The sequence below is a fragment of the Bos indicus genome, chromosome 12, assembly GCF_029378745.1.
Source record: "Bos indicus isolate NIAB-ARS_2022 breed Sahiwal x Tharparkar chromosome 12, NIAB-ARS_B.indTharparkar_mat_pri_1.0, whole genome shotgun sequence".
NCBI lineage: Eukaryota > Metazoa > Chordata > Mammalia > Artiodactyla > Bovidae > Bos > Bos indicus.
The window spans coordinates 79,532,325-79,558,355 of record NC_091771.1 but is presented as its reverse complement, the minus strand read 5'-3'; the positions used below and the strand labels follow the sequence as shown (position 1 = coordinate 79,558,355).

At 45.3% G+C, this 26,031-nt stretch overlaps 1 protein-coding gene across 11 annotated transcripts in view; it reads right to left on the bottom strand.

Annotated features, from left to right (window-relative positions):
• Positions 1-8,633: 8,633 nt before the first annotated feature.
• Positions 8,634-26,031, bottom strand: part of CLYBL (citramalyl-CoA lyase) — a 239,856-nt gene continuing 222,458 nt past the window's right edge. For 4 of the 11 annotated variants that reach the window (XM_019971669.2, XM_070800439.1, XM_070800437.1 and 1 more), the window contains one exon: positions 20,839-21,649. In XM_019971669.2, the coding sequence (XP_019827228.1) occupies positions 21,554-21,649 (96 nt within the window). In that variant the 3' untranslated portion in view covers positions 20,839-21,553. Of the gene's footprint in view, positions 12,390-18,894; positions 20,538-20,838; positions 21,650-26,031 lie in introns of those variants that run through there. The other 7 variants (XM_070800441.1, XM_070800435.1, XM_070800442.1 and 4 more) reach the window with 4 other exon arrangements.

Genomic DNA, 26,031 nt, shown 5'->3' with positions numbered 1-26,031 from the left:
GATTTCAAGGCCGCGTGGCCTCCTTGGGTCCTCTCTGGGCTGGGTTGCTCCCTGGTAAAAGGCACCTTTCCGCCTGGGCTTATTATGTTTCCTAGTTGACTTGTAAACTGAACAGAAGCCTGAATTGAAAATGTTGATGGAGCCTTTAAGAGAAGGGCACTGAAGGAGCTGCCTCTCAGGCTGAGTGGTGGGTATGGGGTGAAGGGTCAGGGGTGCAGGCTCCTGATTCCCTCGCTGGGCTGGAATGCTGGCTGGGTCCTAAGAGGTCGAGGCTGGTTTTTTGGATTTGCGGGTGGGACCAGAGCAGACCCTGTGTGATGGAGCGGGGTGGGGGGATTTCACACACATACTTGGTAGGACTGTTGGTAAGTCAGAGGAGGCAGAGTAGGGGAGGCAAGAGATGGAAACGGCCAGAGGCTGAGCATCGCAGGGAAGTTCAGTTCAGTTCAGTCGCTCAGTCGTGTCCTACTCTTTGCGATACACCAGGCCTCCTTGTCCATCACCAACTCCCGGGAGTTTACCCAAACTCATGTCCACTGAGTCGGTGATGCCATCCAACCATCTCATCCTCTGTCGTCCCCGTCTCCTCCTGCCCTCAATCTTTCCCAGCATCAGGGTCTTTTCCAATGAGTCAGTTCTTTGCATCAGGTGGCCAAAGTATTGGAGTTTCAGCTTCAACATCAGTCCTTCCAATGAACACCCAGGACTGATCTCCCTTAGGATGGACTGGTTGGATCTCCTTGCAGTCCAAGGGACTCTCAAGAGTATTCTCCAACACCACAGTTCAAAAGCATCAATTCTTCGGTGTTCAGCCTTCTTTATGGTCCAGCTCTCACATCCATACATGACCACTGGAAAAACCATAGCCTTGACTAGATGGACCTTTGTTGACAAAGTGATGTCTCTGCTTTTTAATATGCTGTCTAGGTTGGTCGTAACTTTTCTTCCAAGGAGTAAGCATCTTTTAATTTCATGGCTGCAATCACCATCTGCAGTGATTCTGGAGCCCGAAAAAATAAAGTCTGACACTGTTTCCACTGTTTCCCCATCTATTTCCCATGAAGTGATGGGACCGGATGCCATGATCTTAGTTTTCTGAATGTTGAGCTTTAAGCCAACTTTTTCACTCTCCACTTTCACTTTCATCAAGAGGCTTTTAGTTCTTCTTCACTTTCTGCCATAAGGGTGGTGTCATCTGCATATCTGAGGTTATTGATATTTCTCCCGGCAATCTTGATTCCAGCTTACGCTTCTTCCAGTCCAGCATTTCTCATGATGTACTCTGCATATCAGTTAAATAAGCAGGGTGACAATATACAGCCTTGATGTACTCCTTTTCCTATTTGGAACCAGTTTGTTGTTCCATGTCCAGTTCTAACTGTTGCTTCCTGACTTGCATATGGGTTTCTGGTGGTCAGGTGGTCTGGTATTCCCATCTCTTTCAGAATTTCCCACAGTTTGTTGTGATCCACACAGTCAAAGGCTTTGGCATAGTCAATAAAGCAGAAATAGATGTTTTTCAGGAACTCTCTTGCTCTTTTGATGATCCAGCAGATGTTGGCAATTTGATCTCTGCCTTTTCTAAAACCAGCTTGAACTTCTGGAAGTTCATGGTTCATGATTTGCTGAAGCCTATCTTGGAGAATTTTGAGCATTACTTTACTAGCGTGTGAGATGAGTGCAATTGTGCGGTAGTTTGAGCATTCTTTGGCATTGCCTTTCTTTGGGATTGGAATGAAAACTGACCTTTTCCAGTCCTGTGGCCACTGTTGAGTTTTCCAAATTTGCTGGCATATTGAGTGCAGCACTTTCACAGCATCATCTTTCAGGATTTGAAAAAGCTCAACTGGAATTCCATCACCTCCACTAGCTTTGTTCATAGTGATGCTTTCTAAGGCCCACTTGACTTCACATTCCAGGATGTCTGGCTCTAGGTCAGTGATAACACCATCATGATTATCTGGGTCATGAAGATCTCTTTTGTACAGTTCTTTTTTTTTTTTTTTTCATTCACAAAGTTTATTATGACCTTTTATTTCTGCTAAGTCGCTTCAGTTGTGTCCGACTCTATGTCGTGTCCGACTCTATGCGACCCCATCGACGGCAGCCCATCAGGCTCCCCGTCCGTGGGATTCTCCAGGCAAGAACACTGGAGTGGGTTGCCATTTCCTTCTCCATTTTGTACAGTTCTTATGTGTATTCTTGCCACCTCTTCTTAATATCTTCTGCTTCTGTTAGGTCCATACCATTTCTGTCCTTTATCGAGCCCATCTTTGCATGAAATGTTCCCTTGGTAGCTCTAATTTTCTTGAAGAGATCTCTTGTCTTTCCCATTCTATTGTTTTCCTCTATTTCTTTGCATTGATTGCTGAGGAAGGCTTTCTTATATCTCTCCTTGCTATTCTTTGGAACTCTGCATTCAGATGCTTTTATCTTTCCTTTTCTCCTTTGCTTTTTGTTTCCCTTCTTTTCACAGCTATTTGTAAGGCCTCCTCAGACAGCCATTTTGCTTTTTTGCATTCATTTTTCTTGGGGATGGTCTTGATCCCTGTCTGTTGTACAATGTCATGAACCTCTGTCCATAGTTCATCAAGCACTCTATCAGATCTAGTCCCTTAAATCTATTTCTCACTTCCACTGTATAATCAGAAGGGATTTGATTTAGGTCATACCTGAATGGTCTAATGGTTTTGCCCACTTTTTTCAATTTAAATCTGAGTTTGGCAATAAGGAGTTCATGATCTGAGCCACAGTCAGCTCCCGGTCTTGTTTTTGTTGACTGTATAGAGCTTCTCCATCTTTGGCTGCAAAGAAGATAATCAGTCTGATTTCGGTGTTGACCATCTGGTGATATCCATGTGTAGAGTCTTCTCTTGTGTTGTTGGAAGAGGGTGTTTGCTATGACCAGTGCATTCTCTTGGCAAAACTCTATTAGCCTTTGCCCTGCTTCATTCTGTACTCCCAGGCCAAATTTGCCTGTTACTCCAGGTGTTTCTTGACTTCCTACTTTTGCGTTCCAGTCCCCTACAATGAAAAGGACATCTTTTTTGGGTGTTAGTTCTAAAAGGTCTTGTAGGTCTTCATAGAACCGTTCAACTTCAGCTTCTTCAGTGTTACTCGTCGGGGTATAGGCTTGGATTACTGTGATAGTGAATGGTTTGCCTTGGAAACCAACAGAGATGATTCTGTCGTTTTTGAGACTGCATCCAAGTACTGCAAAGGACCCTCCCAGTTGAAGAGGAGACAGAAGCTCATCACTGAGTCATCCATACTGAGGTCTAGTTGGAGGAGGTAATGAGAGAGGCTCCTAAATAGAGGGGCTTGGTCTGAATTAGGTGCTTCCCTGGTGGCTCAGACAGTAAAGAATCTGCCTGCAATGTGGGAGACCCAGGTTCGATCCCTGGGTCAGGAAGATCCCCTGGAGAAGGGAAGGACAACCCACTTCAGTATTCTTGCCTGGAGAATCCCATAGACGGAGGAGTCTGGCGGGCTCCAGTCCATGGGGTCACAAAGAGTTGGACATGACTGAAGGACTAACATTTTTTAGGGCTTCCCAGGTGGCTCAGTGGGTAAAGAACGCACCTGCAATGCAGGAGGCACAGGAGATGCGGGTTTGATCCCTGGGGCTGACAGTTATGTTGAATGGGACACTGGTGGCTTGGACAGAAGCCCCAGCCCTGTTTTCTGTGGGACCCTGGGGGTGAAGTCACGAAGGCTCTGTGTGCGGCTGGTGGGAAGATGGCGTCTACTTTTGACAGAGAGCCCGCGTCACTTACACACATGATCACTTTCAATCCTCACAGCAACCCGAGGGAGGGTCTGTTTACCTAGAAGGAGCTGGTGGCTCAGAGAAGGGGTAAGTGACTTGCTTGGCTGCAGTCACAGTCAGCCAGTGACCATGGACCCACAGGGAGGGCCAAGTATTAACAGAGCCGGCCCCACTGGTGATCAAGTGGCCAAAAGTGATCAAGTGGAGCTGCAGCTTCAGCATCAGTCCTTCCAATGAATATTCATGGTTGACTTCTTTTAGGAATGACTGGTTTCATCTTGCTGTCTAAGGGACTCTCAAGAGTCTTCTCCAGCACCACAATTTGAAAGCATCAATTCTTTGGTACTCAGCCTTCATTATGGGCCAACTCTCACATCCATACATGACTACTGGAAACGCATAGCTTTGACTAGACGGACCTTTGTCAGCAAAGTGATGTCTCTGCTTTTTAATATGCTGTCTAGGTTTGTCATAGGTTTTCTTCCAAGGAGCAAGCATCTTTTAATTTCATGGCTGATGCTGAAGCTAAAGCTGCAATACTTTGGCCACCTGATACAAAGAGCCAACTCATTGGAAAAGACCCTGAAGCTGACTCAATGGACATGAGTTTGAGCAAACCCCAGGAGATAGTGGACAGGGAAGATTGGTGTGCTGCAGACCATGGGATTGCAAAGAGTCAGACACGACTTGGTGACTGAACAACAACAGTGGTGATCTCTCAGGAGTGGGGGTTAGGCAGGTCACTATGGGATCCAGGCTTCAATCCTAGGAGAAGAGCAGTCACACCATGGCTCTGGGGGACAGGAAGCCACCCAGTATGTTCAATGAGAAAAAGGACCCTGAGGCTGATCCAAAGGTAAGGTTTAGGCCAGAGGGGCAGAGGTAGAGACACAAGACAGGCCCTGGTTAGCAGTCACTGCCTGGGCCCTGTTTGGAAGCAGTTCTGAGCCTGCATCTGGACTCAGTTGGAAAGGATTCTGAGGTTGATTAGCCATGTCTGCCCTGGACCAGGGGAGAGGGAGTAGTAGTTATTCAGAATGCATTTGCAACCCTCACTTAGATGTGTCTTGGCTTTGAGAATGTTTTTCTTTTGGTTAAATGCTTATTCTGGCTTCCCAGGTGGCTCAGATTGTAAAGTGTCTGCCTGCAATGCAGGAGACTTGGGTTCGATCCCTGGGTTGGGAAGATTCCCTGGAGAAGGGCATGGCAACCCACTCCTGTACTCTTGCCTGGAAAATCCCATGGACAGAGGAGCCTGGTAGGCTACAGTCCATGGGGTCACAAAGAGTCAGACACGACTGAGCAACTTCACTTTAAATGCTTATTTTCCACAAACAGGAATCTTACCTCTCCTTCCCTGATTAACCTGAGTGAGTCCACGGTTTTGGAGTTACACCTCGTCACAAGTCCTATTAGGGGACAGTCATCAGGCATACACGAAGAGAAAGTCAAACAGAGTTCTTAATGAGAACTTAAAATTCATAGAACACAGAAAAGTTTATTTCATATTTATTTATATGGTACTTAGTACAAGCTTGCTTATAAAAAAAATCCTGAGTTTTACAGATGTTAACTCATTTACTCCTCATAACAACCCTAAAAGATAGATTCTAGTATTAACCTCATTTTAAAGCCCAGAGAAGCTAAGCAACTTGTCCAAGGTCACATAGCTTTGTGAACTCAAGCAGTCTGATGCCAGTCTGCCTGATTAAATCAACTGAGTCCACATTTCTGTTTTGCTTTCCTTGTGGTATTGTGCCTTCTATGCTTCATGTTTGTTTTCCAGAATGGACTGTGAATTTTGAAGGAAGGGATCGCATTTAATTTAATTTCTTTTTTCTCCACACTGTGCAGCATGCAGGATTGAAGTTCCCTGACCAAAGATTGAACCCTCGCAGTAGAAGGGTGGAGTCTTAACCACTGGACTGCTGGGGATATCTCTTAATTTTTTAAAATATAATTTGTTTTAGGATGACATTTTACTGTGTATAAGTATCTGACACACAGGAGGAGCTGAAACATGTCTACTATTAGTGGTATGATTTGGGGAATCAGTCATTTTGTATTTGAGTCATTTTCTACTAGTGTGTCTGGTTCCACCACTAGAGTGAGCTTCTGGGGGTGGGACTGTGAGTTATTTCTTTCTATATCCCCATGATCTAACACAATAGAGAGGAGACCCTCTCTCATTAGTTCATCAATCCATTAGCTCATTCAACAAAAGTTGATTAAGAACAAGCATCATGCTTAGTGCTAGGAATGAACAAAGTAGAAGAAATTTCTCTGTGGCTTAATTCCAACCTCACAAGAACAGATATTAAAAAAATGATGCCGACACTCCTTAACTTTGACACGTTTGTGCATTTTGCCAGAAATAATACTAGATTATCTGTCATGGTAACTTGCAGTTCCTACCTTTCCATACTGTGTGATGAAGTCAAGTCGCCAACCGTTGTTTACTTCCTCTTTTATGGACCAGCAGCCCTGGTAGCCCACTGTTAGTCAGATCTAATGTTTAAAGGTAAGAGCGAGCCCTTTTGGTGTAGAGCCTGCGGAAGAGTGATTGGGTTCCCACAAGGCGAGGGGGAACCGCGTCATCCCCTTTTGTTATATGAAAAGCTTCAAGCCTTATTAAGTGATGACAGAGAGTGCACTTGGCTTCTGGGATTTCTTTGAAGGCTTGCCTGTGGCCTGCTGCCTGGAAGCAGGAACGATTCCACAAATGGTCTGGGAGCCACCGTGCAGACCGCCCTTCGCACCAGGTCCAGGTGTGTAAACAGAGCAGACAGGCCTCCCCCCGGGAGAGGGAATTCCGAGGGTGGACAGCTGGAAAGGAGCGGCGTTCAGGATCGCTTTTCCTCCCGCAGTATCTCAAACATTCCCTCGACCCGCTTTTCCAGCTCTCTGAGGCTGCTAATGGCATTAAGATCCTCCTAATGGAGAAGGAGCAGGCTTTCTCCAGAACCCACCAGGAGTGGGTGGCCAAGGCGGGGGTTGGGGGTGGGGATCAGGTTCCTCTCATGCCAGTCCTGGGCACGGTCCATGACTGGCCGCAGCTGAGCCCATCCTCCCAGTGCCCACATCCTGGCAGCAGGAGGCTTTAGATCATATGAGAATTTCCTGCCGGGGTCTCTCTACCCAGGGCCTTCTAGGTGACTGCAGCACCATCAAAAGCGGTGTTTCATAGATTCTGTTTATAATTAGCTCCAACTTGTTTTTTTAATTTTTGATATATATTTCATGAAAAATTTGGAAACACAAAAATGTAAAAAGAAGTCAAAATGAAAATCAGCAATAGGCTCTACCTCCAAACACAGTAATTGCTAACATTTTGGTGAATTTTCTTTGTTGTGATTTCTTATTGACACCTTTGGAGAAGGAAATGGCAACCCACTCCAGAATATCTCGCCTGGAGTCAGACACGACTTATCGACTACACACACACGAAATCACATTGTAATAATAATAACAGCTAACACTTATTGAGGGCATACTATGTGTCAGGTACTCATCTTTTCTGTTAAGTCTCATAACCATCCTATGAGATAGGAACCACTATTACCCCCATTTCACAGAGAATAAAACTGAGGCACAGAGAGGCTAGTTTCTTGCCCAGGGTTCCTCAAATGTAAGAAGTAGATAGAAGTCAGACAGTTCAGCTCCAGACTCTACATGTACAACTTGGTATCTGTTGTTAAATGAAGCTTTTCTTTATTTTATTCAGAAACACAAGCTTTAAGTGGCTGCTTAATATTCCATCATGGTTTCCTACTTCTCTAATTTAAATGATACAACTGTGAGTTGTGTTTGTGAATGAGGCTTTTTCTATATTTAGGATCACAGGATTTCCCAGATCCAGAGGTAAAAGGAAAAGTAAATAACAGTAAGTCTGTGGACACACACTGCCAAATAGTTTCCAGGAGGACTACACCTAGTTACACTGCCACCGGCCTTGGCAGGCTTTGGCCTTGGAGGTTTGCACTCAAGAAATGATTTAGTTTGCTAGTCAAAAAACTTGGAGAAGGCGATGGCAACCCCACTCCAGTACTCTTGCCTGGGAATCCCAGGGACAGAGGAGCCTGGTGGGCTGCAGTCCGTGGGGTTGCTAAGAGTCGGGCACGACTGAGTGACTTCACTTTCACTTTTCGCTTTCATGCATTGGAGAAGGAAACGGCAACCCACTCCAGTGTTCTTGCCTGAGAATCCCAGGGAGAGGGGAGCCTGGTGGGCTGCCGTCGATGGGGTCGCACAGAGTCGGACACGACTGAAGCGACTTAGCAGCAGCAGCAGCAGCAGTGAAAAAACGTATATTATTGCTTTAAATTTTCTCTGGTCCAGTTTCTGACTACTCGTAATAATAATGAACTTTCACTCTCATCCAAATTTTGATTTTCGGGGCTTTCCCTGGCAGTCCAGTGGTTAGGATTCCATGGTTCCACAGCATACAGTGGGGGCCTGGGTTCAATCCCTGGTCTGGGAACTATGATCCCACTAGCTTTGAGTGGGAAACAAAAAACAAAACAAACAAACAAAAAGAAACAAAAAACAAATTCTAATTTTTTTTTTTAAATTTGTTGCAAAGTTTTGACTACTTTTTTTTCTTTTTTTTTTAAATTTTATTTTATTTTTAAACTGTACAATATTGTATTAGTTTTGCCAAATATCAAAATGAATCCGCCACAGATATACCCACGTTCCCCATCCTGAACCCTCCTCCCTCCTCCCTCCCCTACCCTCCCTCTGGGTCATCCCAGTGCACCAGCCCCAAGCATCTAGTACCGTGCATTGAACCTGGACTGGCGACTCGTTTCATACATGATATTATACATGTTTCAATGCTATTCTCCCAAATCTCCCCACCCTCTCCCTCTCCCATTTTTGCCTAGATTTATTTTGCTCACCTCTAGTCATCCTTACTTAAAACAACAAAATTAAATGGTAACAAACATTTTTCTGTTTACAAAACTTACATCCATTTTAGAAAATAAGGAAAAACCCCAAATCCCACATTTGGGCTTCCCTGGTGGCTCAGATGGTAAAGAATCTGCCTGCTAACGCAGGAGACTTGGGTTCAACCCCAGGAGAGGGAAGATGCCCTGGAGATGGAAATGGCAACCCACTCCAGTATTCTTGCCTGGGAAATTCCATGGACAGAGGAGCCTGGCAGGCTACAGTCCATGGGGTCACAAGAGTCGGACACAACTGAGGCGACTAAACAACAATTTTATCATTCATCTTACTTCTTGGCTATCACAGTGATATGAGTTCATTGTAGCCAATTTGAAAGGTACAGAAAAGTGTAAAGGGGCAGAAAGTGAAATAACCAAGCAAGGGCAAATGTTTCAACAGTTCTTGTCATTAAATGTTTTAAAAATCTTTTCATAAACATTCTTTTTTTATGATTGCATGAGAATCTGCCTCTAAGATACTCTTGATTTCTTCCTTATTTTTTGGTCTCAGGCCTGGAGCTATGATCTTGGTGCACGTTTGTTGTAAAGGATAAGGAAGAGTAATTAGAACAGGATGGGGGCTGGGGAACCAGAATGAGAAAGGCTTTAACCACCCACGTTCTTTCACTCTGAGGGATCTGTTGGACTGGGGGCCTTGGGGCCAGCCTCAGGATGACCCTTTGAGCCCATCAGTGACACAGTGACGTCATTTATGCAGCCACACTGTAGAAGCTCAATTAATATCTGCCGGAGGAGTGAACTAATGAGCGTGTTCTATGTAGGTATGCCACATATTAACGTGCCATCTCCCGTAACTCTATAGCTTTAATCATTGCATCTCGGCATTCCTTTTGTTAAAAAAAAAAAGAAAAAAGGTTTGCATCTGGGATCCCAGGTCCTGGCCTTATTAGGATCCTTGAGGAGTGGCCAAATAGAGGTCTTTCAGCCCAAGGCAAATAATTGAGATCAAAGCTCCCTGGATCTCTCCTGGGAGGTCCGTGGCCCTCTAGTCCAAAGACGGGAGTGCCCCTTTTCCCTTGGTGACCTGCAAGCATGCCACCTCCGATGCATGAGGAAGGGGAAATAGGAGGCAGCTAAGGTGTGGGAAGGGGGAGGGGTGCCGTACCTGGGGGAGGCGGGGTGACGGCCAGCGTTGACCAAGCTGGCTCAAAGGGCCGAGGAGACCTCAGCTGAGACTTTTTCCTAGAAGGAGCCCTTGCTCTCAGCGTGGTTTCCCTTGCTCTCTTGAGGCCATCAGAGGTGACAGCTAAGCTCACTTCTGCCTTCGAGGGACCCTGGGACTCACTTGGATGAGCTGTTATTAGACATCCCTTTGCTTCTGTTTTTATAAAACCAGTATGTTGTAAAGCTCTATGGTTCGAGTGTTTTGAGATCATCAGATGACACTGGGAGAAATACTGCTTTTGCTGAGATATTTTAAATATATGTAGGAAAAATAAATTTGCAGAATATCAGTCATGGAGCATGACATTGCCACTGAAAAGAGCCAACTTAAGTGAGTTCACAGGAAGGGCAGACATCCACAGAAGTGTACCTCATTTCAAAAGTTAAAAGTGAGACATCTCAAGGCTGTGACCATTCCAACCTATTCTGTGACCAGTCAGGGATGTGCATGTGGATAAAATTCCCAAGTGTATCGTGGGAAGAATTAGTCAACTATTGTTCAAGCGGTGTGGCCCAAAATGTAGTTATGGAAACCTAAGTTTGCTTTTTAAAGTTTAGCATGGCCAGGAGTTGCCAAATCATGTTACGATATTGTACCTTAGACCTCTTAATATAAAAGCCATATTGTGTCTTTCAGAGTTTTATTTGGTTGTTTCTCTTTTTAACCTGCAAAATGATGGGTTCGACTTGGGTATTTACTAAATGTTCACCTGATAATTCTAATATGTGCCAGGGTCCAGATCTTTGCCTAAGGTGATCTTAAAAGTCCTTCTTTGGCACCAAAATGCTGTGATTTCTACAATTTTAAGTCATAATAAATAAGAGAATCAGATTCATGTAGCAGATAATTCTGCTTGAAAACATCTTCCTAAATTCAGAGGTCTCAGAAATCCTAAAATGAAACTTACTTAATAAGTGGTCCAACCCTCATGAAATATTTTGGGTGGAGCTTATGAATTTGGCAAGTTTATGTTTGTTCCAGATTCCAATATTCCTATATGAGTTTTAAGTCAATACCAAAAAATAAAAAGTATTTTTTTGTCTTTGAGAGTCAGAATGTGGTCAAAGTGTTTCCAAGTAGAAATCAGAAGGCTCAAGTGAAACTGTTTATGGATAAGAGAGGAGAAATGAAGTTATTGAATCTTTGCCGGTAGCTTGAGATGACAATTCCGTGTGTGTGTGTGTGTGTGTGTGTGTGTGTGTGTGAGAGAGAGAGAGAGAGAGAGAGAGAGAGAGATCTGGGAGGAGCAGCTGATGTGGGGGACTATGTCACAGAAACTAAAGGGACAAACTGCAACCATGGGGCCAGCGTGCTACTGGTTTCAAACTAGGAACCCTTTTCACTGAAGACTATGTCCCCAGAACCATCAAGTTTTCAAATATAGCTCAACTGGAGATGGTTTTTATTTTTCCTGGTATGAAGTCTGGGATCCCAAGTTCAGGACTCAAATGACCATATTTCGTGTCTACCAGAGAAGAGTGTCTGTTGCAAAGACATGTGACATTGCAGCCTCTCCAGGAATAAGTCAGGAAACAGAACCATCCAAGTCTGGTATTTAGATTAGAAATACAAGTGAAGAAGGAAGGTTACCATCAGAAATGTGCATTTCTAAAGATATTCATTTGAAAGTTTTGAAAAAAAGTAAAGCTCATGCCCTGGGGCTTCTGGGTGTATGCACAAAATACAATAATTAAATTAAGTCCAGCAGTTAAAATTCCTCATAAAAAGAAAAAGCTGGAGCGCTTCCCAATGGGGAATGCTTGACTTAAAAGGAAGGTTTTACTCTGTGGCCTGAAGGTCAACAAACTGCGACTCTGTGGGAATGTATAAAATTTCTTAAAGGGGTTCTCCGGTCTTTGTTTTGTTGAAAGAAAATAAAAGAGCAAAAAGGGACAAGTTTTGAAAATTCAAAAAATGAAGGTGCAGTCCTAAAATCATCATGATTTTTATAAACGCAGCACTGGAGGCTATGGAAACACGCTCTTTTCTGAGTACTAATGCAACACATATGCTCTCTGAGAAGGAAGGAAAAAGGCCAATGGTGCCTTTGGAGCAAACTGTTTTCAAATGTGCTGATTTTCACAGGCAGTGCATGCAAATTCATGACCCATTTATTTGCTACTTATTTTGAAAATATTCGCCTGAAATAGTCTCATAAATAAATGCCACAATTTAAAATTCCTTAGATGATGTGAAGATGGACTGGTTTTCACAAAGTTCTTTACAAAGCCAAGTTGTGGAGGAAAAAAATAATTTGGGGGGACTCCACCCTCAGTCATCCAGAGTGGAATGTTCATCATAATTTGAAAATACCTGTTTTTATAAATAATCATTTACTGTTACGTTTCTGTTAATGTCCTCCCCCGAAGAAATAAAGTTAAGAACGGGATAGAAAGCAGATTTTTATCTCTTTAAACTCTGTGATTCGTAAGCAGCCTTCTGGGTTCCCACGTGAGTTGCAGGTTGCACACTCACATGATGTCTCCTGAAACATAAAGAACGAGTAACCAGTTTGCCAGATCCGCATCTTCTCGATCACTTAACGAGAATCTGAATGTTGGCCCTGCTTTAAGACGGCGCGATCAAAATGCCGGACATGAGAAATAGCAGCTTTGGCAGCAGTGTTTAGTTTACTGAGTAATTAGCAGCCTCACTGACATTTCTCCATGGAGTTCCAAAGTACAGTGTTAGCTCTCCTCTCCACTCCGGCTCTCTGCAGTGAAATGGGCCAATAAACTCCCCCTGCCAAGTTCACAGTAAATGAAGGACCACAGAGGGTCCTGGGGGGAGTTCACAGCTTAAGGACACTCGACTTACCACTTCCCAAACACAGACACGTCACTGGAAAAATTAATTTTTACCCACTTTTGTTTTCTTCCCTATGTTCATTATTTTTTGGTTTACAAATTTGCAAGAAGAAGAAGGAAGGTCAAAAATTATAAGAAAAAGGGAAACAGAAGGAGAACAGTGGATGGAGGGGCTGGATGGAATGCGAGGTGATGCACAGAAGGGTGGGGGCCACGGGGGTGCTGCAGGAGTGGGGGGCGGCCAAGAGGAGACCCCATCCTTGGGTCCAGGTCCAGCTCCTTCAGCCCTCTCCTAGAACCCCTTTCCTGATACCACCCAAGACGTCGTCCAGCCATTGCACCAGTCCTCTCAGGGGGCCATCCTGGCAAAATGTGTGCAGGGCTCTTTAGTCTGGGAGCGGCTCGGGGGGACACGAAGCCTACCTAGAGGAAGGGCTTGCGTGGTGGCAGGGCTCCCTGGCTGTTTGAAATGTGAGGACCTCGCACACGCTCGCCAGGGTCAGGCACCATCTCTGAAGGAGGCAGCTGTTGAAAAAGAGGCTTCAGCCATGTTCTCATTGCTTCGAAAAACTCCCCTGGCGCTTCCTTTGTGGGGAGCATGACGGGGGTTCACGGTTGTGCACCCGTGTGGTTCGGCGGTTTCATTTCCAGACTGTGGTCGAATTCTTGGTTTTGCCAGCTGTGTGACCTTGAGCAAGTCCACTGGAAGGGCCAATATTTGTACACATCTGGGAGGCAGGATGTCTGGTGGAGGAAACTGAGGTCTCGGGGCCTACTTTTAGTGAAAACATCTTTAGTGAGCTCTTATGGGGGTGCAGGGGGCTGAGCGATGGGCAGGAGAGGGATCTGGACATGTGTGGCAGTGTCCTTTGTTCAGCGACCCACGCCACCCAGCCACCCCAGCACACAAAGTATTACAACAGAGCTCTTGACCCAGTGCAGTGGAGAACTGGGGGAGGGCCAGCACGTTGTCTCTGGGGAGCTGGGAAGACTTCACAGAAGTGCTCTTTAAGCTGCATCTTGCAAAATGGTTAGGAGTTTGTTAGGTACCATAGAGAGGCAGGGGTGACGGCTCATGCACAGCCTTTGCACTGGAGTGTCAGGCCCTGAAACCGGGCAGACAGAGTCCAGCTGCCCAGTGGCCAGGGCACTGGGGGCAGGGCCCCCCCAGGGGCAGGCAGCGTGTTGCTGGGTTGGTGTGGGAATGCCGGCAAGGCTCCTGGTAGCCGGTGCTCCCTCGCACCACGCTGGGAGGAGCATCACCGAGCGGCCCTGGAAGCCGCTGCCTGAATTCCAGTCCCTGGAAATTCCAAGGAGGAAACGGATGTGTTCCTCTCCGAATTTGGGAGTTTGCATTATTAACAGTTTTCCCAGAGATTCTAAGCCAGAAGTTCATGCTGGTTTAATGTTGTTCCTTCCATGGAACCCAAAAGAGCCCATTAAAAAGAAAAAAAAAATTAAGTAAGATGCTGAGAGTGCGTAGTCTTCTGAAGGAAGTCTCCACACCACAAAGCTATGTCAGATGGAACGTTCAGTTTTCTCTGGACTCTTTTTCTGTGTCTGAATCACCCGAGCAACTGGATGGATTGTTTCAAGTCAAAACAAAACCCAAACCAGCTATGTGGCACTATCTAGACAAAAAACAAAAACAAAAAACACCCAGCTTTCTTTTCACTGAGTTCACCTCCTTAGCTAGGTTTTTTGGTGTGTTTTTTGTTTTTTTTTTTTTTTAAGAAATGTACTTATTTTTAACTTGAAAGATAATTGCTTTACAGTATTGTGTTGGTTTCTGCCATACATCAGCATTAGCTAGATACTTTAACGTTGGGATATAGTCGGTGTTTGGTCTTCTCTGGTGTTCAGTGTATCAACTATCTTACTGATATAATGAAGGGTATCTGTGAAGTTCCTTCTAGGGCTTAGACTAACCTCTGGGACCACGTCCCATTTTCTCTATGTCTACATGCTGCACACAGTGTGACAGAGAAATTGATTCTGAGCAACCGAGAAGTCTGATGCAGTTGCAGGATTCCCCACTGGGGTCAATAGGTAGGCACAGGTGATCTGAGCCTGGGTGGTTCTTCCTGGTGATGAGAAGCTTTGTCTTTGACTCAGGGTTTGGCAGTGATACTCCAAGAAGTCTGGTCCCCTCTGCCCTTCCTGAACGTCTGTTCTGATTCCCGAACAAGAACTCGTATTGGAGAAAAACACCCTGAGTTGGCCAAACTCGGCCCTAAGACTGAGCGCAGCTTTCCAGTTCCCGGTGTCCGGCCAAGGGCAGAACAGGGCCAAGACCCAGTGTGTTTGATCTCTTAGCAAATCTGACAGGCTGTTTACAAACATGCGGAAAGGCTGACTTCACTCCTCAGACCTCAGGCAGGACTCTGGTGTCAGGACTGCAGCCTGGCTGCACTCGTAGGGGCCAAAAGAATTGGGGAGAAGGAGATGAAATAGGTGGGGGGGAAAGTGGCTGGTTTTCAAAGCATATGGCGTGTAGTTTTTCAAAGGCTTCAGATTCTTAATTCGCACCTCTCTTGTTACTGTCACTGCAGTAGCCAGTGGCACTTCTTTTTGTTTTGACATTTGACATTATTTTATGCCTTTACTCCTTTTTTCACTTCACAGAAGAACATTTTAATTTTAAAAGAAAAGTGCGTCCGGAACCAGTCCTGCGGCTTTCAGACTAGCTGTCTGGCGTCCAGTCGGGCTCAAGAGGTGTTTGTTGAATGAATAAGTGAATGAATGAAGTGATTCTCTCGAAAAAGTTATGAGGAATCTTTACCTTTAGCAAAGATTGGGTTATTTTTCTTCCAGAAACTCGGAATTATCACTTAAAGTATCCTCTATGGAATCTGATAAGAAAATCAAAAAAGAGGCTTTTGAAGCAAGTCACTAAAAAGCTCTCTGAAAGGGAATGTTCCTTTTTCTCTTGATTCTAATATCGTGCTTAATAAGAGGGCAGTCCCTCCCACCCCCTGCAATGATTGAAAAGCAAGGGGACCCGGGTCGGCCAAGGGTCCCCCGGTTAGGGATGGGCTCCGCGCTGGGCAGGCTCAGGGCTCTGGGCTTCGGTCACGGACTCCTGGACCAGGGACGTGCCTGGCGCTAGCAGGGCCCCCAGGGCCTCGTCCCGGCGCCCGGCCGCGGCGCCGACCTGGGAGGAGGGCACAGGGGCCGGCGGGTCCCCGGGGCGGGCGCGAGGGCCCCGCGCAGGTGTCGGGCCTGTGCGCGGGGTGCGGCGGGGGTGCGCGGGGGCCTGGGAGACCCGAGAGAGACGTTATTGTTGCACTGTAACGAGTCTGATTAACATGCTCCTGACACTTTCTCTTAGTTTCTCGGGCTCCTAGCAACAGCGCACAAAGGCGCGGGATTGTCCGGGCTCCGCGGGGACACGGGGCAGCCTTTGATCTGCCACCACTGCAGCGGGGCTGCGCGACGGGCTCGCCGGCTCACTCGCCCACTGCGCGCCCCCGCCCCGCCCGCCGGCCCGACGGCGCAGCCTTGGGAGCGGCCACCGCGTGGGCCGGGCCTCGCCGGCCGGGTCCCGCGCCGTGCGCCCGGACCTCAGGCTTCGGGAAGCACGGGTGGCGGGGACGCGGACTCAGCGCGCTGTGGACCCGCACGCGCAGGTCCTTCCGACGGGGCAATATGGGCCGCCCTTTCTGTCGCAAGATGCAAACAGTAAAACCTAGCGGGTCGCTTAGAGTGGAAGAAAATCAAAATTAAAAAAAAAAAAAAATGCGTGAGCAACAAACAAATCCTCGAAGATTTTGTAAAACATTAAAAATTGTAAAGAAACATTCTGCAGGCTTCAGCCCGTTTAGCTAAATCTGTGCTCGATCGGAAGGGGCTAACGATGATTTCGGTTTCCTCCTACAAATCACTTTCTTTTCGTCGCTGGCAGCTCTTATAGATTCGTAAGGAAATATGCTGCTAAATAGTTACTGGAATTTAAACCAACTAACCACCACCACCACCACTCGTCACAGAGCAGTAAAAAGCTGCCCGTTCCCACCGCGCCGGCTTTCAGGTACTAAGGTCTTTGCAAGTCATTTATTTTCCATTTTGTTCATTCTCTTAACCCTCACCCCATTCCGATTTAAAATAAAGTGCGGAAAGAAGGACTGTTTTAACATTTTAATGCTGAAGTCTGCCAATTACTTTCCCCCGAAGTTGCAACGTGGAAACCTCGCGGGGATGGATCTCGCGCCGGGAGGACAGTGTCCGCCAGCCTGGGGTTCGGGCTTTGCGGTTACAGAAGGTTCGGTGACCGTCTGCAGCATTAGCAGGCACAAGATCCTGCTGTTACCCTGAGGGCCCCTTTCGTAGCATCAACTGCCTTCCAAGTACCAGAGGTAAAAAATCAAAATCAAAACGGAAGACACTTAGCTTTCCAAGATAAAAAAAGCAGAATGCCCTTCAAAAGAAAAAACGTGTATTAACTGCTCTCAAGACATCACTAGAAAATTCATCCTCCCTGTTGAAGATCATTTTCCTGACGTCCCAAAGAATTATTAGGGGCTGAGGCGTTCATGATAATAACACGCATGTTTTAGAAGAGAAAAAGAGAACCCTACATGGTCTGTTCCATTTACTCAGCAAAATATGCCAGGCAAGGAGTTACTTTGAAATTCAAACTGGCAGCGGCAAGTCTTGGTTCTAGAAGACACTTTTCCCAGTCAGTCCCTGGAGGAGAGGATATCCAGGCAGCTGGGGATTCAATACTTGTAAATCTGATGTCCAGGAACTTCCCAACTTGTACCTGACTCCGCTGGAGTCCCCCTCACCATTTCAATAAAACATGATTGTACTGATATAATTCTCTATACATTAAAATGAGGTTGTCACAGATTGTCATTAAGACTTCAGAAAAACAATGAAGACATTATTGGGCACCCCCCCTCAGGCAAGGTATTAGGGGATAAAACCATCTACACCACACGGGTCCTATTGAGATTAATGAAAAAATTATGCAAAAAAAATATCTCAATTTCATTTCCCCGTGACGGGGCTTTGCATACATACAGTCAGTCTTGCCTTACACCTGATGATTTATTAAACTAATCTGCGGTGATCACCACTGATGTTCTCAACTCAATCTTGTCCTGGCTCATTTTCTAAGTAATTGTTTCTCATTAGTTCTGATAATGTTTTAATAGTGTTACCCATAATTTAGCCCCCAAGAATTAATAACAGGGGGGTAATATGGCAAAGCAGCTTGTGATGAGCTGCATAAAATAGAAACAGGTATGGTTTTTAATTAATCAAATTACTGCAATGTGCTCTTCTGATAGCCAGTCCATGCCTAGATGGGAGGAATTCCCAGGTTGGACGTTGTCATGTGCCAAGGTGGGTGAGCTCACCAGCTGCCGTTACCCACCCTGTATGACCTTAACCCATGGAGGCACCAAAGAGAAGTGGGTATGAAAACAGTGGGGATACCTCTAGCCTCCCAACATCTTTGTTCTTCCTTGACCCTGACTCAGCCCTCTTCTGGGTCCCTCATTAAAGTATGTGCTCAGAGAGTGGGGACCTTGGCCCAGAATTTTGAATCAAGTAGGTCCTGGTGTCATGAGCTTACCATGGTTGGGACCCTGGGGTTATGAGAAAGATGATAAATCTGATACTTAGGGAGACTTAAAAAACAAAGTGGTTTTGTTGGAACAAAGTGTGGTTTGAGATGAAGGGTGTGGTGACTAGTCCAATACGGCCCGAAGTCTGGGAACCTGTGATCCCACTGGGGATGGCGGTGGGGAAGACCTCGCCAGGCCCGGCTCTAAGGACCACCTGGAGATCCTGCTGAGATCATTGCTTTTCTCCATGTCTGTATGCCTTTGCCCTGGCCTCTAGGGTCCCTTAGAGTGGGGGCCTTGGCTCTCAAGGACCCCCAGTTTCTAGGAGGTCCACCTATCAGGTCTGGGGGGTGCCTATGTAACAGGGGTGAAAATGAGGATGTCTCCCTTTCATGCTGTCAAAACCTGGGGCTAGGGGGAGGTTAACCTGGACCAGCCTGTGAGGATGGGCAGGGTAGCCGCATTGAAATGGGGGCTGCCTGTAGAAAGAACGAAGAAAGGCTTTTATCACCTTCTTTTGTTTAAGACAGGCTCTGCCTATGCTTCTGAAAACTAAGCTCATGGCATCCGGTCCCATCACTTCATGGCAAATAGATGGGGAAACAAAGGAAACAGTGAGAGACTTTATTTTCTTGGGCTCCAAAATCACTGCAGACGGTGACTGCAGCCGTGAATTTAAAAGACAGTTGCTCCTTGGAAGAAAAGCTATGACAAACCTAGACAGCATATTAAAAAGCAGAGATGTTACTTTGCCGACAAAGGTCCGCATAGTCAAGGCTATGGTTTTCCCAGTAGTCATGTATGGATGTGAGAGCTGGACCATAAAGAAGGCTGAGCACCAAAGAATTAATGCTTTTGAACTGTGGTGTTGGAGAAGAGTCTTGAGAGTCCCTTGGACTGCAAGGAGATCCAACCAGTCAATCCTAAAGAAATCAACCCTGAATATTCATTGGAAGGACTGTTGCTGAAGCTGAAACTCCAATACTTTGGCCACCTCATGCAAAGAGCCGACTCACTGGAAAAAATCCTGATGCTGGGAAAGATAGAAGGCAAGAGGAAAAGGGGATGACAGAGATGGTTGGATGGCATCACCAATCAATAGGCATGAGTTTGAGCAAACTCCAGGAGATGGTGAAGGACAGGGAAGCCTGGCGTGCTGCAGTCCATGGGATTACAGAGTCGGACACACCTGGACGATTGAACAACAAGTGCTTCTGATATCCTGATGGTGTTATACTGCAGGGCAAAATCACAGGAAGCCTCCCTCTGCCTCCAAGCAGTCCTCCTGGATTTCAGTGTTCTGAGAAGCGGGCTCCGGCTGCAGAAAAAACGTGGTTTTTAAACCACAGGTCATGATTTACCCTGAGCACACTGACAGCAGCCTCGGTGGCCACAGCTGCTCAATAGGTTGCGGGGGATGGCTTCTTCCGTGACTGCTGCCCACTGCCACTGTCCGAAGTCCTGAAGCCCAGTTTGGGTCACCGCCAAGTTGGCTGAGACCCCACCTTCATCCTTGCAGCCCCTCTGAGGGAGGAGGAAGCAGGTTCCCACCTTTTTTTTTCCCCAAGTGGACACCAGCCAAGCACATCCCATCTCAGTTAAGAGATGATGTCTCCTCCTGTCCCATGTTGGGAAGAATATTAGTTCATGTCTTAAGCCTGTGTTTCCCAGGACTTAACCAGCCTGGATCGCGTTCCTCCATGTGTCTGTGGCAACTGCCCTGCCCTGGTGGTGGATGCTGCGTGACTGCTTGTGGGCCTCTCCCACTTCGCTTGGGTTCCATGGTGCCTTTCCTTGTATATAACCGTCAGCCCTACTCCCCTCTCGGGCTTTCTGGAGGAGCTGGAAGAGGTAGGAGAAAAGCAAACCCCTGGTTGGGGCACATGGTAGGGGCCACGTAGTAGATAAAAAGGGCGTAGGAGAAAGTGAAAAATGAAAAAAAAAAAAAAAACTGTTTTCTATTTACAAATTTAAATAAACAGAACAGCCTTCCCTGCGGTGTTTGTCTGAGAGTGGCAGCTTTGCTGCTGTGTAGGTCATGAAAAGGTTGGTGTAGAGTTTAAAACTTCCCATTCTGTTAATTTCTTAAAGAACAGTCGTCCGGAGTCTCCACACAAAAGCTCATGATTTAATGAGGAGCAGAAACAAAATCTCTGATTGTTGGTGTTTCAAATTTCATTGGCGTCCTCTGGCAAACACAAGTTGATCCTTCGCGGCTTCAATACCCTTTAGCCTTCAATATAAGAGCACATGCTGAATAGGGAAGAATGGCTGGTTGTTATGTTTATTTACCCTTACTACAAGCTGGGTTAACCTCTTCAAAACAGCTTTACTAAGCCCGTTAACCACACCACCCATATGACCTGTAGCCGCATCTCTAATGTGATGCAAATCTCACAGGGCACCATATGCACCAGCTCGGAGGCATTGTGTCTTCTCAGAGGCTACAAGTTTATTGCTGAGGAGGCCCTGTCCCAGCCGTACATTTACGGCGGGGAGATGGCCTCAATGGCAAACAGTTAAACAGGGAAATAAAGGGAGAGAATAGATGGTCTTGTGTTTCTGCACATTTATATTTTAATTGCTGGTAACAGTTGACCCAAAAGCATTCACCCAGGATGAGGGCTTTCAGAGCCATCACCTAGCACTCTGAGGAGAGGGAGGTTTCATTTTGGGGAAGAGGGTGGAGATGAAAGCAACCAGTTTTGACGATTTATTTTTACAAGGTATCTATATAAACCTGTATGGTCCTTAACTTCTCTATGCCATCTCTGCTGTTTTACCAGGTTACTAGTGAAATAAACACCATCCCTTCATTGAGTTGTTATTTTTTAAAAGGTTGGCCTTTCTTAAAAATTATTTACCGTGTTGTGTGAACAATGAACAATGTGGGAAACATTTAACATCAGCAGGGTGAAGGGAGTTTACATATTCAGGAAAAATATGTTTTGTTAAAGACTTAACTTTCACTCACAGCCCATCTCTCCCCACTGTTTTATCTCCTGCGAAATCAGAAGTCCAAACTTGGAACACATCCATGAACAGTAAAATCACACACTTGGAACCAAAAAGAAGAAAGTCCATTTTTAGAGGAATAACTGGCCCCAGTGAGATAAAAAAAAAAAAAAAAAATTGTGATTAACATGAACTGTAAACGAGGAAAGGCTCCAATCCAGCATACTAAGAAGTTGCCTTGAGTATAATGGTTTGTCTTTAAGAAAAACCACTGTATATGTTCGGCCCACCTGATGAGAGCTTCATTTAGCAGATCATTTTTCCTTGATGGATGTGGCAAGCGTAACAATGTTCTGGGCCTGCTTCAGTAATGGCATGTCGATCATACTCCCTCGGAAAGTAAAGGCTCCCTGGAAGACAGAGAATACAAACTTCCTGAAAGAATGCTCGGAAATTATAGGCTTCCTTTCTGTGCACACTTGTACGACAAGAACATTTCAGATTCCACCTGAATTATACTGACTTTCCTACCCAACTTTTGAGAAAGCCAAAGTAAATTACAGGGGACAGATTTCTTTTCTTCCTCCTAAAGAGGGGGAGGGAAAAAAAAAACCCTTCAGTGTTTTAATGGAGAGGAAAAACCGTCAGACACAAGATACTGGAAACTGTTCATTTAACTCTTGAAATCAAGCAGAAAACAAGGGTGGAAGGAAAATGTAAATACTTCCTTATGTGCTTTTTGAAATATTGCATAGGAGTGTGAAAACAGTAATACACTCTGGCAACTGATTGTTGTTGGAGTAAATAATTGTACGGTCAGGTTAACAGGAGAATGCTTCCTTCTTGCTGTAACCTAATTGCAGGGTTGCACTACCATGTGATGGGAAGACAGAAGGTAGAACTGCACTGGGTAAAAAGAGATCCCTCTGTCTGTCAGTACACATTCCTCAGAAAAGGATTAAAGTGACAGGGCCCGTGAGTCTGTAACAAAGAAATCATAGCTCTGTTGAATGGTGAGCCTGGAAAGAACCTGCAATCTCTTGGTTTATCCCCATTTTACAGACTCACTTTTTAAAAAAAATATATTCTTATTTATGTATTTGGATGCACTGGGTCTTAGTTGTGCTATGTGGGATCTAGTTCCCCGACCAGGGATCAAACCCCGACCCCTGCATTAGGAGTATGGAGTCTTAGCCACTGGGCCACCAGGGAAGTCCCCCAAGGCTCAGTTTTTTTTTTTTAACCTTTTGTAAATACTTATTGAATGTATCACATGATCTCAGTCCTGTTCGAGGTGAGGACTCTGAGGCCCAAGGAAGTTAACTTGATTTTCCAAGGTCACTTCACTAGGAAGTTAGAGCTGGGGCTAGTACTCGGGTCTCAGAACCCCAAGCCTTCATTACAGACTCATGTTAAGAGGACAAAGTAGTTTACTTAGTGCCTCAGAGAAAAGAAGAATTAAATGGACAGAAGCAGCATGCCCAGAGTCTGAAGTTAATGTCTTGTTATCCATGTTCTTTTAATCACTTCTTTTTGCCGCTTACAGTCATAGCTCTTCTTTTTTCAAAAATATTCCCTGATGGCTCTGATGGTAAAGAATCTGCCTGCAATGCAGAAGACCTGGGTTCGATCCCTGGGTTGGGAAGATCCCCTGGAGGAGGAAATGGCAACCCACTCCAGTATTCTTGCCTGGGAAATCCCATGGACAGAGGAGCCTGGTGGGCTATAGTCCACGGGGTTGAAAAGAGTCCGACACGACTGAGCAACTAACACTTTCACTTTCACGTTATTTATTTGGCTGTGCTGGGTCTTAGTTTCGGCATTTGAAATCTAGTTCCCTGACCAGGGATGGAACCCCAGGGCCCCCTGCATTGGGAGCGCAGAGTCTTAGCCACTGGACCAGCAGGAAGTTCCATAATCATAGCTCTTTTTAATTCCTTTTCTTTCTGTTGGTAAGTTTGTGAGTGTGAGTGGGGAGCAGGTGGTCTTTTGGGACCTGGAGGTGGTTGGAGCAATGACAGCCCTCATGAATGGTCCATTTGTATATTGTTGTTGTTGTTTATGGCTCAGTCGTGTCTGACTCTTTCTGACCCCACGGACTGCAGCACACCAGGCTCCTCTGTCCTTCACCATCTCCCAGAGCTTGCTCAAGCTCATGTCCATTGAGTCAGTGATGCCATCCAACCATCCTGTCCTCTGTCATCCCCTTCTGCTCCTGCCCTCAGACTTTCCCAGCATCAAGGTCTTTTCTAATGAGTTTGCTCTTTGTGTCAGGTGGCCAAATTATTCGAGCTTCAGTTTCAGCATCAGTTCTTTCAGTGAACATTTAAGGTTGATTTCCTTTAGGACTGACTGGTTTGATCTCTTTGCAGTCCAAGGGACTCTCTATAGAGTTTTCTACAACACCACATTTCTAAAGCACCAATTCTTCAGTGCTCAGCCTTCTTTATGGTCCAACTCTCACACCCATACATGACTACTGGAAAAACCATAGCTTTGACCATACAGACCTTTTTTGGCAATGTAATGACTCTGATTGGTATATACTGCCATTCATATATACTGCCCTCCAGTTGTGGATTTTACAAGTACCACCCCTCAACAGTCAATATTGTCATTTTTCAAGACTTCCGGGATGGTCTCTTGGGCTCCCTGGAAACCCTCACCCCTTATAATAATATAGAGTTATACACAGAATGAAAGTTAAAAAAACTGGCAGGGAATCCTTAGCAGTGACTCTGAAATTTATTTACTGATCAACAATTATAATCATACAATATTGAGAAATATATAACAAAATTATTGGAAGACAATTGCTCTACCATATTGTGTTGGCTTCTGTCATGAAATTTATTTTTTAATCAAGAGAGTGTTAAAAGTCATTAGGATTAGAATCCTCCCCAGTGCCTAGCCTTCTCAGCCTTGGAATGAGAAATCTGATTCAGATGAACACCTGCGTGGCCTAAAACCCTACACCGTGAAGTCATTTTCCAACCTGCCCATCTTACTATTTGTACCCCCAGATTTGGTCTTTGCCTAATTTCATTCAACCTGGAGCTAATTTTGATCATCTCTGTGACCGTGATGAATTTGGTTAGAAGTTGTAAGATACTCTGTGGGTTAGTGTGACAGGTGGAATCAGGGCACGGGGCTCATGCTGCTTTACAAGGCAATCGTCTAGTTTTCTTATTGGTGTAAGTGATGAAGACCAAAGGCCTCCTGGTTATCCACCTACCAAGTGGATTACGGCCCTGTAAAACAGCACATCTGTCCTGCGAATGCTTAAATAATAGGCTGGAGAGATGAAATTAGCATAGATGCACATGAAATCATAATGCTGCACAGAAAATCAAGGTGATGGCTTTGGGTCTGCGCCATGTTCCCTGAATCTGCTTTGAATTCTGTGTGCACATCAGAGATGCAAAGTATTTCACGTAGTTTCAAGACAGGGAGATCATTTCTCTCTTTTATGGTGGCGGATTTTGTTTGACTACCTTTGTTAAGCTAGAAAACAAAAGTTAACATTTTTCTTCTTTGCGTCCTTCATCTCTGAAAATTGAGGGTTTTAGTGTTAAGAATCAGGCTTCCTAGTATGAATATCCTCCTAGAATATGGTTGGTCTTTTTTGTTTTTTGAGCATACTGGGCAGGCATGTGGGATCTTAGTTCCCTTACCAGGGATTGAACCCATGCCTCATACAGTAGACATGTGGAATCTTAACCACTGGCCTGCCAGAGAAGCCCATGGTTGGTTTTTTAACACAGGGATCTACAAGGGAAGTTGAATAGTCTGCTGGTCAAGATTCAGAAAACTGAAGACTGTCAAAAGCTATTTGCATTTGTGGGTAGGGTTTGAAACATTCCTTAATGAGTGATTATAGATAAGTTTTGGTTTCACAGCTCAATGCGTTTCTGAGAAATTGGTTGACCATTCTGGAAAGAAGTGGTAGGGCTTCCCTGGTGGCTCGGTGGTGAAGAATCTGCCTGCCAGTGCAGGAGACATGGGTTCAGTCCCTGATCTGGGAAGATCCCACGTGCCAAGGAGCAACGAAATCCAAGCGTCACAACTACTGAGCCTGTGAGCCGCCACTACTGAGCCCACTTGCCGCGAGGGCTGAAAGCTCTGCAACGAGAAGGCACCGCAATGAAGCCCCGCGCACCACGACGAGAGAAAAGCCTGCACAGATCCAGTACAGTTACAAATAAATAAATACATTAAAAGAAGACGGAACTTCCATCAGCTTGAAGAGCTGGGCTATAATTTGGTTTCAAAATGCCTTTAAGAGTCAGAAAGAGAAAGATAAACATCGTATTCTAACACATATGTACGGAATCTAGAAAAATGGTACTGAAGAATTTATTTACAGGGCAGAATGGAGAAACAGACATAGAGAACAGACTTATGGACATGGGGAGAGGGTGAGATGTATGGAAAGAGTAACATGGAAATTTACATTACCATCTGTAAAATAGATAGCCCATGGGAATTTGCTGTATGGCTCAGGAAACTCAAACAGTGGCTCTGTATCAACCTAGAGGGGTGGGATGGGGCAGGAGGTGGGAGGGAGGTTCAAAAAGGAGGGGATATATGTGTCCCTAAGGCTGATTAATATTGAGGTTTGACAGAAAACAACAAGATTCTGTGAAGCAATTATCCTTCAATAAAAAAATAAATTAATTTAAAAAATGCCTTTAAGTAGTAAGTCATTCATGGTAACCTGGCATGCTGCAGTCCATGGGTTCGCAAAGGGTGAGACATGACTTAGCAGCTGAACAACATTCTTGGTTAAAAA